Source organism: Eriocheir sinensis, unplaced genomic scaffold (genome assembly GCF_024679095.1).
Source record: "Eriocheir sinensis breed Jianghai 21 unplaced genomic scaffold, ASM2467909v1 Scaffold103, whole genome shotgun sequence".
Classification (NCBI taxonomy): domain Eukaryota; kingdom Metazoa; phylum Arthropoda; class Malacostraca; order Decapoda; family Varunidae; genus Eriocheir; species Eriocheir sinensis.
The window spans coordinates 774,991-794,234 of record NW_026110330.1 but is presented as its reverse complement, the minus strand read 5'-3'; the positions used below and the strand labels follow the sequence as shown (position 1 = coordinate 794,234).

The following is a 19,244-nucleotide window of genomic DNA, read 5'->3' as shown; positions in this document are numbered from 1 at the left end:
TGTTGTATTCTGTTGTATTATCTTTTATTCTGTTGTATTCTGTTGTATTCTCTTTTATTCTGTTGTATTCTGTTGTATTCTCTTTTATTCTGTTGTATTCTGTTGTATTCTCTTTATTCTGTTGTATTCTGTTGTATTATCTTTTATTCTGTTGTATTCTGTTGTATTCTTTTATTCTGTTGTATTCTCTTTTATTCTGTTGTATTCTGTTGTATTCTCTTTTATTCTGTTGTATTCTGTTGTATTCTCTTTTATTCTGTTGTATTCTGTTGTATTATCTTTTATTCTGTTGTATTCTGTTGTATTCTAATTTATTCTGTTGTATTCTGTTGTATTCTCTTTTATTCTGTTGTATTCTGTTGTATTCTCTTTTATTCTGTTGTATTCTCTTTTATTCTGTTGTATTCTGTTGTATTCTCTTTTATTCTGTTGTATTCTGTTGTATTATCTTTTATTCTGTTGTATTCTCTTTTATTCTGTTGTATTCTGTTGTATTCTCTTTTATTCTGTTGTATTCTGTTGTATTCTCTTTTATTCTGTTGTATTCTGTTGTATTATCTTTTATTCTGTTGTATTCTCTTTTATTCTGTTGTATTCTGTTGTATTCTGTTGTATTCTCTTTTATTCTGTTGTATTCTGTTGTATTCTGTTGTATTCTCTTATTCTGTTGTATTCTGTTGTATTCTCTTTTATTCTGTTGTATTCTGTTGTATTATCTTTTATTCTGTTGTATTCTGTTGTATTCTCTTTTATTCTGTTGTATTCTGTTGTATTCTCTTTTATTCTGTTGTATTCTGTTGTATTCTCTTTTCTGTTGTATTCTGTTGTATTCTGTTTTATTCTTATTTTTTTTTTTGTTTTCTTTTATTCTGTTGTATTCTGTTGTATTATCTTTTATTCTGTTGTATTCTCTTTTATTCTGTTGTATTCTGTTGTATTCTCTTTTATTCTGTTGTATTCTGTTGTATTCTGTTGTATTCTCTTTTATTCTGTTGTATTCTGTTTTATTATCTTTTATTCTGTTGTATTCTCTTTTATTCTGTTGTATTCTGTTGTATTCTCTTTTATTCTGTTGTATTCTGTTGTATTCTCTTTTATTCTGTTGTATTCTCTTTTATTCTGTTGTATTCTGTTGTATTATCTTTTATTCTGTTGTATTCTGTTGTATTCTCTTTTATTCTGTTGTATTCTGTTGTATTCTCTTTTATTCTGTTGTATTCTGTTGTATTATCTTTTATTCTGTTGTATTCTGTTGTATTCTCTTTTATTCTGTTGTATTCTGTTGTATTATCTTTTATTCTGTTGTATTCTCTTTTATTCTGTTGTATTCTGTTGTATTTTTTATTCTGTTGTATTCTCTTTTATTCTGTTGTATTCTGTTGTATTATCTTTTATTCTGTTGTATTCTGTTGTATTCTCTTTTATTCTGTTGTATTCTGTTGTATTATCTTTTATTCTGTTGTATTCTCTTTTATTCTGTTGTATTCTGTTGTATTCTCTTTTATTCTGTTGTATTCTGTTGTATTCTCTTTTATTCTGTTGTATTCTCTTTTATTCTGTTGTATTCTGTTGTATTCTCTTTTATTCTGTTGTATTCTCTTTTATTCTGTTGTATTCTGTTGTATTCTCTTTTATTCTGTTGTATTCTGTTGTATTATCTTTTATTCTGTTGTATTCTGTTGTTGTCTGTTGTTTTCTCTTGTATTCTGTTGTATTCTGTTGTATTATCTTTTATTCTGTTGTATTCTGTTGTATTCTGTTGTATTCTCTTTTATTCTGTTGTATTCTGTTGTATTCTCTTTTATTCTGTTGTATTCTCTTTTATTCTGTTGTATTCTGTTGTATTCTCTTTTATTCTGTTGTATTCTGTTGTATTCTCTTTTATTCTGTTGTATTCTGTTGTATTCTCTTTTATTCTGTTGTATTCTGTTGTATTCTCTTTTATTCTGTTGTATTCTGTTGTATTCTCTTTTCTGTTGTATTCTGTTGTATTCTCTTTTATTCTGTTGTATTCTGTTGTATTATCTTTTATTCTGTTGTATTCTGTTGTATTCTCTTTTATTCTGTTGTATTCTGTTGTATTCTGTTGTATTCTCTTTTATTCTGTTGTATTCTGTTGTATTATCTTTTATTCTGTTGTATTCTCTTTTATTCTGTTGTATTCTGTTGTATTCTCTTTTATTCTGTTGTATTCTGTTGTATTCTCTTTTATTCTGTTGTATTCTCTTTTATTCTGTTGTATTCTCTTTTATTCTGTTGTATTCTGTTGTATTCTCTTTTATTCTGTTGTATTCTCTTATTCTGTTGTATTCTCTTTTATTCTGTTGTATTCTGTTGTATTTCTTTTATTCTGTTGTATTCTCTTTTATTCTGTTGTATTCTCTTTTATTCTGTTGTATTCTGTTGTATTCTCTTTTATTCTGTTGTATTCTGTTGTATTCTCTTTTATTCTGTTGTATTCTGTTGTATTCTCTTTTATTCTGTTGTATTCTGTTGTATTCTCTTTTATTCTGTTGTATTTTCTTTTTTCTGTTGTATTCTCTTTTATTCTGTTGTATTCTGTTGTATTCTCTTTTATTCTGTTGTATTCTGTTGTATTTTGTTGTATTCTCTTTTATTCTGTTGTATTCTGTTGTATTATCTTTTATTCTGTTGTATTCTGTTGTATTCTCTTTTATTCTGTTGTATTCTGTTGTATTATCTTTTATTCTGTTGTATTCTGTTGTATTCTCTTTTATTCTGTTGTATTCTGTTGTATTCTCTTTTATTCTGTTGTATTCTGTTGTATTCCCTTTTATTCTGTTGTATTCTCTTTTATTCTGTTGTATTCTCTTTTATTCTGTTGTATTCTGTTGTATTCTCTTTTATTCTGTTGTATTCTCTTTTATTCTGTTGTATTCTGTTGTATTCTCTTTTATTCTGTTGTGTTCTGTTGTATTCTCTTTTATTCTATTGTATTCTGTTGTATTCTCTTTTATTCTGTTGTATTCTGTTGTATTCTCTTTTATTCTGTTGTATTCTCTTTTATTCTGTTGTTTTCTGTTGTATTCTCTTTTATTCTGTTGTATTCTGTTGTATTCTCTTTTATTCTGTTGTATTCTCTTTTATTCTGTTGTATTCTGTTGTATTCTCTTTTATTCTGTTGTATTCTGTTGTATTATCTTTTATTCTGTTGTATTCTCTTTTATTCTGTTGTATTCTGTTGTATAACTGATTTTTTATGTTTTGGGGAATTTCACGCAAGGGAAGGGAAGGAAAGGAAAGGAAGGAAGGAAAGGAAAGGAAAGGAAATGAAGTTACAAAAGAAGGAAAAAATAAAATATGAAAATGTGAGCCTTCCTCTGTACCGTGAACCTAAAAACACATATTTGACAAGGCTTTCCTAGGAGTTTTAGGCATTTCCAGGGGCAGTTTTATGACCCTGGTGGTAGTGTGCCCTTCTCTGTACCATGACCCAACGAAAACATATATTTGACAGTTCTTTCATAGGAGTTTGTCATTTCTTGGGGTAGTTTAATGACCCTGGTGTTAGTGTGACCTTTCCTCTGTACCATGACCCTAAGATCACATATTGTACATGGCTTTGCTTCGAGTTGTGGGCATTTCAGGGTAGTTTTATGACCCTGATGGTAGTGTGACCCTTCCTCTGTACCGTGAACCTAAAAACACATATTTGACAAGGCTTTCATAGGAGTTGTGGGCATTTACTGGGATAGTTTAATGACCCTGGTGGTAGTGTGACCCTTCCCCTGTACCATGACCCTAAGAAACATATATTTGACAAGGCTTTCATAGGAGTTGTGGGCATTTTCAGGGGTAGTTTAATGACCCTGATGGTAGTGTGACCTTCCCTGTACCATAATGCTACAGAAGCACTCATTAGAACCAAATTGATCTCTTTTTTTAGCCTTTGCAAGTAGTTAATGTTAGAGTCGGAAACATCTGACAATCCCATCTTCTTACAGGCCAAGCAGTGCAGAGGAGAAGGAGGAGGAAGAAGAAGAGGAGGATGTGAGTTCTATACATAAAGGCAGATCAATATATAGAAGCTTATGGAGTAGAGGAAATATGTCATTCTATGTATTAAAGAGGATAAGAGGGAGGAGAAGGTTAACTTGTAAATATAGGCAGAAGTTTATGTGCCAAGGAAAATATTTAAATGATTTGTATTATGCATGTATTGAAATGTTATGAACTTGGATGTTTGTATGTATAAGGCTATGGGATTTACTTACAAGGTCTGTGGTGTTTTTTTTTACTTATAAGGTTGTACTTAGGATTTTACTTATAAGTTCTGTGGCTGTGGGTAACTCCTACAAACCCTTTCTACTATGGCTATTAATTAACCAAAAACTCATTCTTTCAGCTTGTGTACTGGCTCAGAAAGTAGTTAAAGGGTGCATGTTATCTATGAAGGCTATATCAATAAGTATGGAAGTGTGTTATGGCTATTAACAACAATCTCTCTTTCAGCATGTGTACGGGGTTAGAAAGTTACTTGGCATATATTGAAATGTCATGCACTGAGAGTATTTACGTAAAGGGCCGGGGTTATTTCTTATAAGGTACTACGCATGATTTTACATATACAGCCTTTAGTGTTTCTTTAGGTTAAGGTATTTCCTATCCCAGTACGTATAAGCAACCTGGGTATGGATTTATGTGTGAGTTACTGAGTTGCATGTATACTAAAATGTGTATTTGGGATTTTCGTCTTCTGTGTTTTATATATATATATCCTAAGAATGGTGTTTTGTTGGGAAAGAATGTTATGCACTGGGGTTATTTATATACAAAGTCTGTGGTTATTTCTTCATAAGGTATTTCCTATCCCAGTACGTATAAGGAACTTGGTATGGATTTAAATGTGCGTGTTACTGAGTTGCATGTGTATGTGCATTCAATGTATTGGGGTATATATTGTGTATTGGGGGTATTTATTTCAAGGTTAAAGTACTGAATGGAGGGGAATTTATGTAGGGGAAAGGTCTGTAGTGGGGGTGTCGTAACTAACAACCTCTCCTGCAACAACTCCTACTGGTGCTTGTGTATAGATTTAATTATGTATTGGAGATATGTATTTGAAGGTTAAGATACTGGATGGAAGGGTATTTATGTTGGGGTAATATGATAATGTCTGTAGGGATTTGTCTTAACTTAACAACCCCTTCTGCAATAGCTACTACTACTACTGGTGCTGTCCATAACTTACAACACTTCCGTACTAGGAGTATTAACAAAACCTTTTAATTTCAGCTACCAAGGACAACCTCTGCTGCTCCGGGTATCAACTCCTGCACTCCTGGGACTGGCATAACATCTGCATGCCCTTGTAACAACTCACTCTGCTTCTGCTATTCATAACACCCCGTTCTGCGTCTGCTGTCGTAACAGGGCATGGCTTCTGTATACTAACTCCTGCTCGCATAACCCGCATGGATTTACAGTTCTCTCTGCTTCTAGCTTTCGTATCAACACATTCTGCGCCTTCCTTCGTAACTAATCCCACGGCTTCTCTGCATGACAACTCCAGCTGCTTACGGCAAAATTTCGCATAACAGCTACTCCTGCTTACGTATGACAATTCTCTCTGGCTTCCATAACAGCACGTATGGCTTTTGCATGTGAACGCATTTCATTTCTGCTGCACACTAACCCACACTGCTGGTATGAGTATCCTAACGACCTAACCCATTCTGTAAGCTGCCGCCCAGTGCTTCAGGTGACCCCTAACAAGCCTGTCGGATCGGCGTCTAGCGAGGGAGGTTCCGTCAGGTTCCGTTCCCTGCTAGAGCTGTCTCCCTTCACCTTAAAAAAAATAGTTTGACATAATTTGAGAGCAGCAGTACAGGCCAGGTATCAGAGAGGGTTCAGGCCTATGGGGACACCTCTGTTAGGCTTGTACCTCAATAAATAACTAGAAAAAAGTTGGAAAGTGTTAAACAATGACCATACGTAACCTAGTCATGTGTGAATCCTGACTATGGAGGGAGATTATCCTCAAACACGTACGGTTATATATATACATGTCTTTTACCCACCCATGCGTGCAGTACGGGTGGTGAACTCTGACCTCTATGAAATAAATATACGTAACAGGAAAAAAATAAATTGGTTTAAAATATATTTCCCTCATCCATATTCGGCAGCAGATATGTACAGGTTGAAAAAACGGGTTGATATCTGATGTTTGACCCCACAGTTGACCGTTTGTCCCTGCGTCTGGGATCGCTACGTCAACATCTTCGGCCGACGTCTCCACCTTAGGGTTGAGCGTCCATCCCTGCGTCTTTGTGTACCTGCGTTAAAATCTTCACCACCATATGACGTTGAGTCTGGCGGGCGTTGTTTTGGAATCTCGAGACGGCAATTTCCCACGGCTGTTAAGGGTATGGGTCAGGCTGTCATGGGTGGCTGTTACGTTAGCCTTGTCACGGTGTCAAGGCTCGTAAAACCACCCTTGGAAATACTAGCAACACAGCGTATATGGAAAGCCTTCAAATGATGTAGTGACTCGTGGAAATATTTGCAACCTAACATATTTCACCCAGTGGTGGTGGTGGTAGGGTCATGTATCTTAACGGTCCCTCTAAAAAGAAAAAAAATCATCACTCACAAACCATTTCATACTATATATCAAAGCATTTGTGATCACATTATGCATCATCTATTTTGGGGGGTTATATCATGGCACAAATTTCAGTTGTATGTCTGTTTATTGAGGGGACTGTTTGGGTCTTGTATTTTCTGTTGTATATTTCCAAGGCTAAAAGGGTCAGTAATTGGGTTCTCAATGATGTTTTTTTAGGTTGATGGTACAGAGGAAGGGTCATAAAAGCACCCCTGTCTGTAACTCCCCTGAAAGCCTTGTCAAATATGTGTTTTTTTTGTTTTTTTACGTCATGGCCTATTGCTCCGGTAAGCTTCTTCCCAGTGGATCCTGATGGTCGGCCCAAGGCTTCTTCCCGGTGGGGCCTGATGGTCGGCCCAGCCCGTTCTGGTGCAGGCAAGTGTTTATAGTGGTGCCATCTTGCATTGGCTCATGCTGCCCTCCCGGAGCTCATCTTTAATCCTAGAATCTAGAGTCCGGGTTGGTAGGTGGTCTTCTGGACAGCATGTGGGTAGTTTTAACCCGATAGCAGTGGGGATCATGTTTCTTAATGGTCCCTCTAAGCGGGAAAAATGGGAAAAAATCATCACTCACGCAAACCATTTCATAATAATATATATCAGCATTTGTGACAAGTTTATGTATCATCTATTTTGGGGGGTTCAAATCATGGCACAAATTTGGCCCATCGCTGCTACACGGTAAAGCCACAAATTTGGCCCGTCCCTGCTACCGGGTTAAGCCACTCGGCGGCCTTTGGTGAGTGAAATTTACCCTTCATAGCCAGTGGATAGCTGCAACCACATAGATTTCTGATCCCAGTATGTATATTTTGGGGGGCGGAATATTTTAAAGTGAGTGAGATCTTCATTGAGCAAGGGTTGATGTAGGAGAATCAATTATTTCCCCATACAGTATTTAAAGAGACTGACTATTTGGAAAGGCTTCGTACACTCAGAATTTGCCATGTTTAACCCTTGAAAGCTTAGTTCTGGCTAGATATCAAGCTCTAAAGCATCACATTGAGCAAGGGTTGATGTAGGAGAATCAATTATTTCCCCATACAGTATTTAAAGAGACTGACTATTCTCAGAATTTGCCATGTTTAACCCTTGAAAGCTTAGTTCTGGCTAGATATCAAGCTTTAAAGCATCACATTGAGCAAGGGTTGATGTAGGAGAATCAATTATTTCCCCATACAGTATTTAAAGAGACTGACTATTTGGAAAGGTCCTGTACACTCAGAATTTGACATGTTGGGGCAAAGAAGTTCATAGGAGAATTAATTACCTCCTCAAACAACATATAAGAAGGGATTTGACTATTTAAAAAGGCCTCAAACATAGAATTTGCCATGTCTCTACAGTTGAAGGTCCAGCACTGCTTTTAGTCAAAGTTCTCAAGCTTAAAAAATAACACGCTTGATGTAAAGGAATGAATTATCTCCCCCAAACTATTTAAAGAGAGATTTTGAGTGCTTGAAGAGGCCTCAGACTCGTAGAATTTGCCACGTCCTTACAGTTGAAGGTCCATCGCTGCTTTTAGTCAAAGTTCTTAAGCTTAAAAATAACAGAGGATTGATGTAGAAGAATGATTTACCTGCCCAAACAGTATGTACCCAGCCCCCTCAAGTACCCAGTGCATTCCCACCCCCAGTCTCGGCTCCAAATTACCTTTATTCTGGGGGTCAAAGACATTATATATAAGTGTTTTCCCTTCCTGTGTCAGCCCTAAGACCCTCAGGCCCCCAGTAATTGGTCACCTAACCTATCCAAGCAGGTGTCTTAGCATAATACTGGCGGTAACATTTTAATTAACCTTTCCAATGAGCAAAAACAATTAATATGGAACTGAATCAAATATCCCCAGCAATTAAGTCTCCACTTTGTTATGTAACATTAGTAAGGGTTCCAGTATATGTTAGATAATTACTAGCATTGTCAAGAACAGTTTTAATAGCCTTGTCAAGGGTTGGCCGAGAAAACAATATTATAACAAGCACTGAACTAATTCTTGAGTAATTGGACTGAGAAAGCCTTGATGGTACTCTATTTTTGCTATATTATAAAAAGTCTATAAACGATGCCTTGGAAAGCTACCATAAGCAAGGGTTGGTATAGATTATTGATGTCCAAGCTATTAATTATATGTATTTTCTCTTACCTGAAGCCCCCCAGACCCTCGATCAGCCTCTTCCAGACCCCCCCAGTAGCTACCTTATTTTCTGGGGGATCAAAACCATTAATTATGTGTTAGTTTTGATAATTACCTGACATTAAGTGTCTTACCATGGTCAGTGTCGGGATTTGTGAAGCCTTAATTATCATGAGCATAGTTTTATATCAAGCACTAACTCTTGGGTAAGACTTTGAGAAGGTCTTAATGTACTCAATCTTTGGCATATAAAAACAAGTCTAGCAATGCCTTAGGAAGATACCATGAGCAAGGGGTGAGTTAGGAAACTGATATACCTATCCCTCAATACTGCATAAACAATGGATCGAGGTCTTGTTCAGTATATATATATCAGGCACAATTGTCCATCTTTTGAGTTAGTTTATCAAAGACATATCACAATCTTCTACCATGAGCAAGGGATGAGTTAGCAGCTTGATATATATTCCTTAATACTGCAAAAATAATGGAAAGAGGGCTTGTTCAATATATATTATCACTCATATAGGTTACAATTGTCCATCTTTTGAGTTAGTTTATCAAAGACATTACTGTATCTTGTACCATGAGCAAGGTCCTTAGGGTGACTTATAGGAGATAGTTATACATTCCTATGTGTTTCATAGAGGAAAGGAAGAGATCTAGAATGATATATATTCTAAGGGTTCTTCATCTCTTATAGTTTATTAGTTCAGCAGTGAAAATCAGTTTTATGCTGAGTGCTGAGTATCAACACGTACCTCAAGTCAGCATGCATTTGTGTTATAAGGTCAATAAACTCATGGCCCATAATCAGTCAGCATTTATGAGTCGGCATTTAAAGTCAGCATCTCTCTCTCTCTCTCTCTCTCTCTCTCTCTCTCTCTCTCTCTCTCTCTCTCTCTCTCTCTTCCCAGCACGGCTTAATATGATATCAGCCCTTATTGATGTTGCCGTTAAGTACAACATTAACCATCATGCATGCAGGGGACGAGAAAGCTGAAAAAAAAAAAAAAATGACGAGGCGGAAGAATTATATATGGCGAGCGATCGAGTCTATTGGCGGGGGTGTTGCCATTCTGAGAGAAAAAAACTTGTTATTTTCTCGTAAGTTTATATATTGGAGAATTTCATCCATCCCTGTGTCTCGGTATGCTAGGTCAGGTCAAGTCATGCAATAAACATGTTCTGTACGAGTGTGATGACTCCGGAAACGATATATCAGTAGTGTACGCGCTGAGGTGACCGATCAGCTGATTGGGTAAGCGGAGATTTAAACATTACGTCATAGCTACCGGAGCTGTGTGGATTTAAATTTACATAGATTTACATAGAAAATCAGACCACACAGACCCCATGGTCCAGACATAGGTAGTCTGTCCTTAAACCTAAGTGATTCTACGTTAATCCGATGGCTCCAGAACGTTGCATTTCTATATAGTTAATATTGAGTTGAGGGAAATACACGGCCGAGCTTGTTTTTCAAGGAGTCAGTCGTGTAACACTGGACCACTGAAGGAAGGCAGGAAGCTTATTTAGGGTGACCAGACGTTCCCGTTTTCAGTGACCTGTCCCCGGTTTTCACTGTGACTCAAAGATAAAAAAGAACACGAAAATGTTGAGCAAACTCTACGTATATATAGTTGTGGACCTCGGCGCAGTGTATATAGCTAAGGAACTCCCTTCTCCTTTATTTTTTTACTTGCAACAATAAACTATCAATCAATCAACCAAATAGGGTGAGAGACTTTTGAATGCTGCTCCATGAATGGTACTAAGCCCGGCAGTGTCCCCGTTTTGGTTTTTCAGTGACAAAAACGCTACATTTGGAAGTTTTTAAGCCTCGGATCCACCGAAAATGTCCCCGGATTTTGTCTCAGAAAGGTCACCTTAATTAAGCTTAGTCCATCCTCGCACTACAACGTTGATGAAGAAAAAATTGGTCCAGTCTACTACTACTACTACTACTACTACTACGAGAAAGAAATAGACAAGAGAGAGAGAGAGAAAGAGAGGAGGAGAAAATTATTAATATTTTGACCTTCCCCGCTCTGTCTCGCTTCTCATATCCTTCTGCACACTTTTGTACACTTTTCCACACTTACCCACGTCACCCTGCACACTTAAACACGTTATTATGCCCCGAGTTCAAGTGTTCTGAAGACTTTACTGATGCAAACTTTCCCTTCGGGTATCGTTTTCTTCTTTCGTTAATACTTAATAGCATACCCTGATCTTATTCGTCTCCCCTTATCCGTTATTTTGAGCGTGTTTTTACCAGTGAACTTGCTCTATTTATCCGTCGTCAAGTTCTAAGGTTGTCGTGTATTAAAGTTCCAACACTATGATGACGTCACGGCCTCCATTTTCCCTGTCGTCTGTGAAGGCTGCCGAGACAGCGCTGTATTTTTCTTGTTTTTTTAGGTTATTATAAAGTGCCCGGAAGCGCCATGCTGTGGGAAGGTAGGTGGATCCTTTGCCCTTATTTTAGTGTGCAGGGACAGGAAATCAGGGCGTGGAAATAGGGGAAAATTGGAAAATCTGTTTCATGTGATGGTGGTGGTGGTGGTGATGGCGGCGGTGATGGTGGTGGTGACGGCGGTGGTGATGACGGCGGTGATGGTGGTGGTGGTGATGACGGCGGTGGTGATGGTGGTGGTGGTGGTGACGGCGGTGGTGATGACGGCGGTGATGGTGGTGGTGGTGATGACGGCGGTGGTGATGACGGCGGTGGTGGTGGTGATGGTGGTGATGACGGCGGTGGTGATGGTGGTGGTGGTGATGACGGCGGTGGTGATGACGGCAGTGGTGACAGGTGTTTGTGGTGATGAAGGCGGTGGTGACAGGTGTTGGTGGTGATGACAGCGGTGGTGACAGGTGTTGGTGGTGATGACGGCAGTGGTGACAGGTGTTGGTGGTGATGGCGGCGGTGGTGACAGGTGTTGGTGGTGATGACAGCGGTGGTGACAGGTGTTGGTGGTGATGACGGCGGTGGTGATGGCAGTGATGGTGGTGATGGTGATGGCAGTGTTGATGGTGGTGGTGGTGATGATGGTGTTAGACCCTCAGCAGTGATTGGGGTCAGCCGCCATGTCCACTCCACCAATTCCACCTCCATTGACATCGGCAGCGGCAGTGATAGGTTAGAGTATTTGTTATCATTAAGGGATTATTGAAGAAAGGGTAGCCTAATTATTTTGACATTTATCCCTAACTATTTGGGTGTTATTCCAGAAATCAGATGTGGTTAGGTTAGATTAATTCATCTTTTTACTCATCTTTTCCGTTATTTTGAGCGCTTTTTACCATTTAACGTTCTATTTACTCAATGGTTAGGTTAGATTTGGTCAGGTTGCCTTGGTAAAAATGGGGCAGGCTTTGCACAGCTCCATTGTCACTGGTAGTTGGTGGGTGTATTTCTGGAGTTTTACCTGTGATATGAAGGTGATAACTCTCACTATATATAGATGTTAATTTTTTCCATATATGTATCATTAGCTTTAATGGGGACTGGATGGCCCCATACTTCTGCCTGCTAAATTTTCGGCTGGCCCCGGCCCGTGATTTTTATTTATTTATTTATTATAATATTGAATTGCATACGTACTTTTTTCAAACGAACTTTATCCCTTACAAACATTTGCTTACAAAAAATTGCATACGAATTTTATGCATGCGAACTATTTCCATACGTACTGTGGTCCTAGAATCATTATAAAGAGCGGAGCAATTCTTGTCTAAACCCTGTAATAGAATAAGTCTTTGTAGGTCACAGGAGGCCATAGATAAGGGAGGTTAGGTTCTCAGGTAATATTTCCTTTGTCTTGTTTCCCTGTTAGCTTTGAGGGTCAGGGTGGACCACTGGCCGCCACCTCCTCCTTGCCCTCATGCTAAACCTTTACTACTGTTCCTATAGGTAATGCACTCTCTCTCTCTCTCTCTCTCTCTCTCTCTCTCTCTCTCTCTCTCTCTCTCTCTCTCTCTCTCATAAAAATAAACATTAAAATTCTTGAAGGAATTTATTATTCCCCAAAAGACTCCGTGTTTATACAGTTCTCATTCCTAACTTAATTTGCAGACATAAGAAGAAGAGGAGGAAGAACAAGAGGAGGAGGAGGAGGAGGATGAAGGGGACACACAGGAATCAAATGGTGAGTGTTGTTAACTATAACTATTTTCCTTGTTCATCTTCTTGCACCAATTTTCTTCCTGCAATTGTTCCTTTTGTGCAAAATTCTCGGTCTTTTTTATTTCCATTTCCAGCTCTCAGTCTTCTCTCCTTCCTGTTAGTTCCTGCCACACAGCTGCCCTCGGTACAATGTCAGGTCACAGTGCCATCAAGCGTGACATGTTGTGGGAGCGGTTGTACAGAATAGTGAAGTCCCTGCCATATATAGGGTGGTCCTAATCATGACTGGGTTCAAAGAGAGGAGTGGGTTGGTTTGGAGTCAGTTGGTGGTCAGACCCTGGTGGCAAGGTGGCTCTTAGGGTCGTATTATGAGACATTTCGCCGCCCAAGAACACATATTTGACAAGGCTTTCGTAGGAGTTGTGGGCATTTCCTGGGGTAGTTTTATGACCCTGGTGGTAGTGTGACCCTTCCTCTGTACCATGAAGCTAAAGAAACACACATTTGTCAAGACTTTCATAGGAGTTTGGGGCATCTCCTTGGGTAGTTTTATGACCCTGGAGGTAGTGTGACCCTTCCTCTGTACCATGAACCTAAAGAAACACACATTTGTCAAGACTTTCATAGGAGTTTGGGGCATCTCCTTGGGTAGTTTATGACCCTGGTGGTAGTGTGACCCTTCCTCTGTACCATGAAGCTAAAGAAACACACATTTGTCAAGACTTCGAGCTTGTATGGGGTGGTACACAGGTGCCTTGAATGGACTCGCCCTAAAAACACTAGTAGGAAAAGCACCTCATGAAAGTGACACACAACTATATGGAAGTCTCAGGAGCATAACACACACACACACACACACACACACACACACACACACACACACACACTTTGAATATGTATGTATCTGGGTGGGTGAGTGAGTGTATATGTGTGTGTGTGTGTGTGTGTTTGGGAATATCATACTCCATTTCTTCCCATCCCATCCCTTCCCATGCCTTCCTTTCCATCCCTTCCCTACCTATCCTATTCTCTTTTATTCTGTTGTATTCTGTTGTATTCTCTTTTATTCTGTTGTATTCTGTTGTATTATCTTTTATTCTGTTGTATTCTGTTGTATTCTCTTTTATTCTGTTGTATTCTGTTGTATTATCTTTTATTCTGTTGTATTCTGTTGTATTCTCTTTTATTCTGTTGTATTCTGTTGTATTATCTTTTATTCTGTTGTATTCTCTTTTATTCTGTTGTATTCTGTTGTATTCTCTTTTATTCTGTTGTATTATCTTGTATTCTGTTGTATTCTGTTGTATTATCTTTTATTCTGTTGTATTCTCTTTTATTCTGTTGTATTCTCTTTTATTCTGTTGTATTCTGTTGTATTATCTTTTATTCTGTTGTATTCTGTTGTATTCTCTTTTATTCTGTTGTATTCTCTTATATTCTGTTGTATTCTGTTGTATTATCTTTTATTCTGTTGTATTCTGTTGTATTCTGTTGTATTCTCTTTTATTCTGTTGTATTCTCTTTTATTCTGTTGTATTCTGTTGTATTCTCTTTTATTCTGTTGTATTCTGTTGTATTCTCTTTTATTCTGTTGTATTCTGTTGTATTCTCTTTTATTCTGTTGTATTCTCTTTTATTCTGTTGTATTCTCTTTTATTCTGTTGTATTCTGTTGTATTCTCTTTTATTCTGTTGTATTCTCTTTTATTCTGTTGTATTCTGTTGTATTATCTTTTATTCTGTTGTATTCTCTTTTATTCTGTTGTATTCTGTTGTATTCTCTTTTATTCTGTTGTATTCTGTTGTATTATCTTTTATTCTGTTGTATTCTGTTGTATTCTCTTTTATTCTGTTGTATTCTCTTTTATTCTGTTGTATTATCTTTTATTCTGTTGTATTCTGTTGTATTCTCTTTTATTCTGTTGTATTCTCTTTTATTCTGTTGTATTCTGTTGTATTCTCTTTTATTCTGTTGTATTCTGTTGTATTCTCTTTTATTCTGTTGTATTCTCTTTTATTCTGTTGTATTCTGTTGTATTCTCTTTTATTCTGTTGTATTCTGTTGTATTCTCTTTTATTCTGTTGTATTCTGTTGTATTATCTTTTATTCTGTTGTATTCTGTTGTATTCTCTTTTATTCTGTTGTATTCTGTTGTATTCTGTTGTATTCTCTTTTATTCTGTTGTATTCTGTTGTATTCTCTTTTATTCTGTTGTATTCTGTTGTATTATCTTGTATTATCTTTTATTCTGTTGTATTCTCTTTTATTCTGTTGTATTCTCTTTTATTCTGTTGTATTCTGTTGTATTCTCTTTTATTCTGTTGTATTCTGTTGTATTCTCTTTTATTCTGTTGTATTCTGTTGTATTCTCTTTTATTCTGTTGTATTCTGTTGTATTATCTTTTATTCTGTTGTATTCTCTTTTATTCTGTTGTATTCTGTTGTATTCTGTTGTATTCTCTTTTATTCTGTTGTATTCTCTTTTATTCTGTTGTATTCTGTTGTATTATCTTTTATTCTGTTGTATTCTCTTTATTCTGTTGTATTCTCTTTTATTCTGTTGTATTCTCTTTTATTCTGTTGTATTCTGTTGTATTATCTTTTATTCTGTTGTATTCTCTTTTATTCTGTTGTATTCTGTTGTATTCTCTTTTATTCTGTTGTATTCTGTTGTATTCTCTTTTATTCTGTTGTATTCTGTTGTATTCTCTTTTATTCTGTTGTATTCTCTTTTATTCTGTTGTATTCTGTTGTATTCTCTTTTATTCTGTTGTATTCTCTTTTATTCTGTTGTATTCTGTTGTATTCTCTTTTATTCTGTTGTATTATCTTTTATTCTGTTGTATTCTCTTTTATTCTGTTGTATTCTGTTGTATTCTCTTTTATTCTGTTGTATTCTCTTTTATTCTGTTGTATTCTGTTGTATTCTCTTTTATTCTGTTGTATTCTGTTGTATTCTCTTTTATTCTGTTGTATTCTGTTGTATTCTCTTTTATTCTGTTGTATTCTGTTGTATTCTCATTTATTCTGTTGTATTCTCTTTTATTCTGTTGTATTCTGTTGTATTATCTTTTATTCTGTTGTATTCTCTTTTATTCTGTTGTATTCTGTTGTATTCTTTTGTATTCTCTTTTATTCTGTTGTATTCTGTTGTATTATCTTTTATTCTGTTGTATTCTGTTGTATTCTCTTTTATTCTGTTGTATTCTCTTTTATTCTGTTGTATTCTCTTTTATTCTGTTGTATTCTGTTGTATTATCTTTTATTCTGTTGTATTCTGTTGTATTCTCTTTTATTCTGTTGTATTCTGTTGTATTATCTTTTACTCTGTTGTATTCTGTTGTATTCTCTTTTATTCTGTTGTATTCTGTTGTATTCTCTTTTATTCTGTTGTATTCTGTTGTATTATCTTTTATTCTGTTGTATTCTGTTGTATTCTCTTTTATTCTGTTGTATTCTCTTTTATTCTGTTGTATTCTGTTGTATTCTCTTTTATTCTGTTGTATTCTCTTTTATTCTGTTGTATTATCTTTTATTCTGTTGTATTCTGTTGTATTCTCTTTTATTCTGTTGTATTCTCTTTTATTCTGTTGTATTATCTTTTAGTCTGTTGTATTCTGTTGTATTCTCTTTTATTCTGTTGTATTCTGTTGTATTATCTTTTATTCTGTTGTATTCTGTTGTATTCTGTTGTATTCTCTTTTATTCTGTTGTATTCTCTTTTATTCTGTTGTATTCTGTTGTATTCTCTTTTATTCTGTTGTATTCTGTTGTATTCTCTTTTATTCTGTTGTATTCTGTTGTATTCTCTTTTATTCTGTTGTATTCTGTTGTATTATCTTTTATTCTGTTGTATTCTCTTTTATTCTGTTGTATTCTGTTGTATTCTCTTTTATTCTGTTGTATTCTGTTGTATTCTCTTTTATTCTGTTGTATTGTGTTCTCTTTTATTCTGTTGTATTCTGTTGTATTATCTTTTATTCTGTTGTATTCTCTTTTATTCTGTTGTATTCTGTTGTATTCTCTTTTATTCTGTTGTATTCTGTTGTATTATCTTTTATTCTGTTGTATTCTCTTTTATTCTGTTGTATTCTCTTTTATTCTGTTGTATTCTGTTGTATTCTCTTTTATTCTGTTGTATTCTGTTGTATTATCTTTTATTCTGTTGTATTCTGTTGTATTATCTTTTATTCTGTTGTATTCTCTTTTATTCTGTTGTATTCTGTTGTATTCTCTTTTATTCTGTTGTATTCTGTTGTATTATCTTTTATTCTGTTGTATTCTGTTGTATTCTCTTTTATTCTGTTGTATTCTGTTGTATTATCTTTTATTCTGTTGTATTCTGTTGTATTCTCTTTTATTCTGTTGTATTCTGTTGTATTCTGTTGTATTCTCTTTTATTCTGTTGTATTCTCTTTTATTCTGTTGTATTCTCTTTTATTCTGTTGTATTCTGTTGTATTATCTTTTATTCTGTTGTATTCTCTTTTATTCTGTTGTATTCTGTTGTATTCTCTTTTATTCTGTTGTATTCTGTTGTATTCTCTTTTATTCTGTTGTATTCTGTTGTATTATCTTTTATTCTGTTGTATTCTCTTTTATTCTGTTGTATTCTGTTGTATTCTCTTTTATTCTGTTGTATTCTGTTGTATTCTCTTTTATTCTGTTGTATTCTCTTTTATTCTGTTGTATTCTGTTGTATTATCTTTTATTCTGTTGTATTCTCTTTTATTCTGTTGTATTCTGTTGTATTCTCTTTTATTCTGTTGTATTCTGTTGTATTATCTTTTATTCTTTTGTATTCTGTTGTATTCTCTTTTATTCTGTTGTATTCTCTTTTATTCTGTTGTATTCTGTTGTATTCTCTTTTATTCTGTTGTATTCTGTTGTATTCTCTTTTATTCTGTTGTATTCTCTTTTATTCTGTTGTATTCTGTTGTATTCTCTTTTATTCTGTTGTATTCTCTTTTATTCTGTTGTATTCTGTTGTATTCTCTTTTATTCTGTTGTATTCTGTTGTATTCTGTTGTATTCTCTTTTATTCTGTTGTATTCTGTTGTATTCTCTTTTATTCTGTTGTATTCTCTTTTATTCTGTTGTATTCTGTTGTATTCTCTTTTATTCTGTTGTATTCTGTTGTATTCTCTTTTATTCTGTTGTATTCTGTTGTATTATCTTTTATTCTGTTGTATTCTGTTGTATTATCTTGTATTATCTTTTATTCTGTTGTATTCTCTTTTATTCTGTTGTATTATCTTTTATTCTGTTGTATTCTCTTTTATTCTGTTGTATTCTGTTGTATTCTGTTGTATTCTCTTTTATTCTGTTGTATTCTCTTATTCTGTTGTATTCTGTTGTATTCTCTTTTATTATGTTGTATTCTATTTGTATTCTGTTGTATTCTCTTTTATTCTGTTGTATTTTGTCGTATTCTGTTGTATTCTGTTGTATTCTCTTTTATTCTTTTGTATTATCTTTTATTCTGTTGTATTCTGTTGTATTCTCTTTTATTCTGTTGTATTCTCTTTTATTCTGTTGTATTCTGTTGTATTATCTTTTAGTCTATTGTATTCTGTTGTATTCTCTTTTATTCTGTTGTATTCTGTTGTATTATCTTTTATTCTGTTGTATTCTGTTGTATTCTGTTGTATTCTCTTTTATTCTGTTGTATTCTCTTTTATTCTGTTGTATTCTGTTGTATTCTCTTTTATTCTGTTGTATTCTGTTGTATTCTCTTTTATTCTGTTGTATTCTGTTGTATTCTCTTATATTCTGTTGTATTCTGTTGTATTATCTTTTATTCTGTTGTATTCTCTTTTATTCTGTTGTATTCTGTTGTATTCTCTTTTATTCTGTTGTATTCTGTTGTATTCTCTTTTATTCTGTTGTATTCTGTTGTATTCTCTTTTATTCTGTTGTATTCTGTTGTATTATCTTTTATTCTGTTGTATTTTTTTTATTCTGTTGTATTCTGTTGTATTCTCTTTTATTCTGTTGTATTCTGTTGTATTATCTTTTATTCTGTTGTATTCTCTTTTATTCTGTTGTATTCTGTTGTATTCTCTTTTATTCTGTTGTATTCTGTTGTATTATCTTTTATTCTGTTGTATTCTGTTGTATTCTCTTTTATTCTGTTGTATTCTGTTGTATTATCTTTTATTCTGTTGTATTCTGTTGTATTATCTTTTATTCTGTTGTATTCTCTTTTATTCTGTTGTATTCTCTTTTATTCTGTTGTATTCTCTTTTATTCTGTTGTATTCTGTTGTATTATCTTTTATTCTGTTGTATTCTGTTGTATTCTCTTTTATTCTGTTGTATTATCTTTTATTCTGTTGTATTCTGTTGTATTC

General features: G+C 34.7%; 1 protein-coding gene across 18 annotated transcripts in view; it reads left to right on the top strand.

The window, feature by feature from the left end:
* The first annotated feature begins 3,857 nt into the window (after nt 1-3,857).
* The window catches only part of LOC126989048 (uncharacterized), a 53,614-nt gene continuing 38,227 nt past the window's right edge, over nt 3,858-19,244 (top strand). For 3 of the 18 annotated variants that reach the window (XR_007742832.1, XR_007742828.1, XR_007742821.1), the window contains exons 1-2: nt 11,913-12,680; nt 12,843-12,915. Coding sequence is in view for 5 of the 18 variants with exons in the window: in XM_050847593.1 (XP_050703550.1) it covers nt 11,716-11,906; nt 12,843-12,915 (264 nt within the window). In the remaining 13 variants the exon portion in view is untranslated. The other 15 variants (XM_050847593.1, XM_050847596.1, XR_007742822.1 and 12 more) reach the window with 14 other exon arrangements.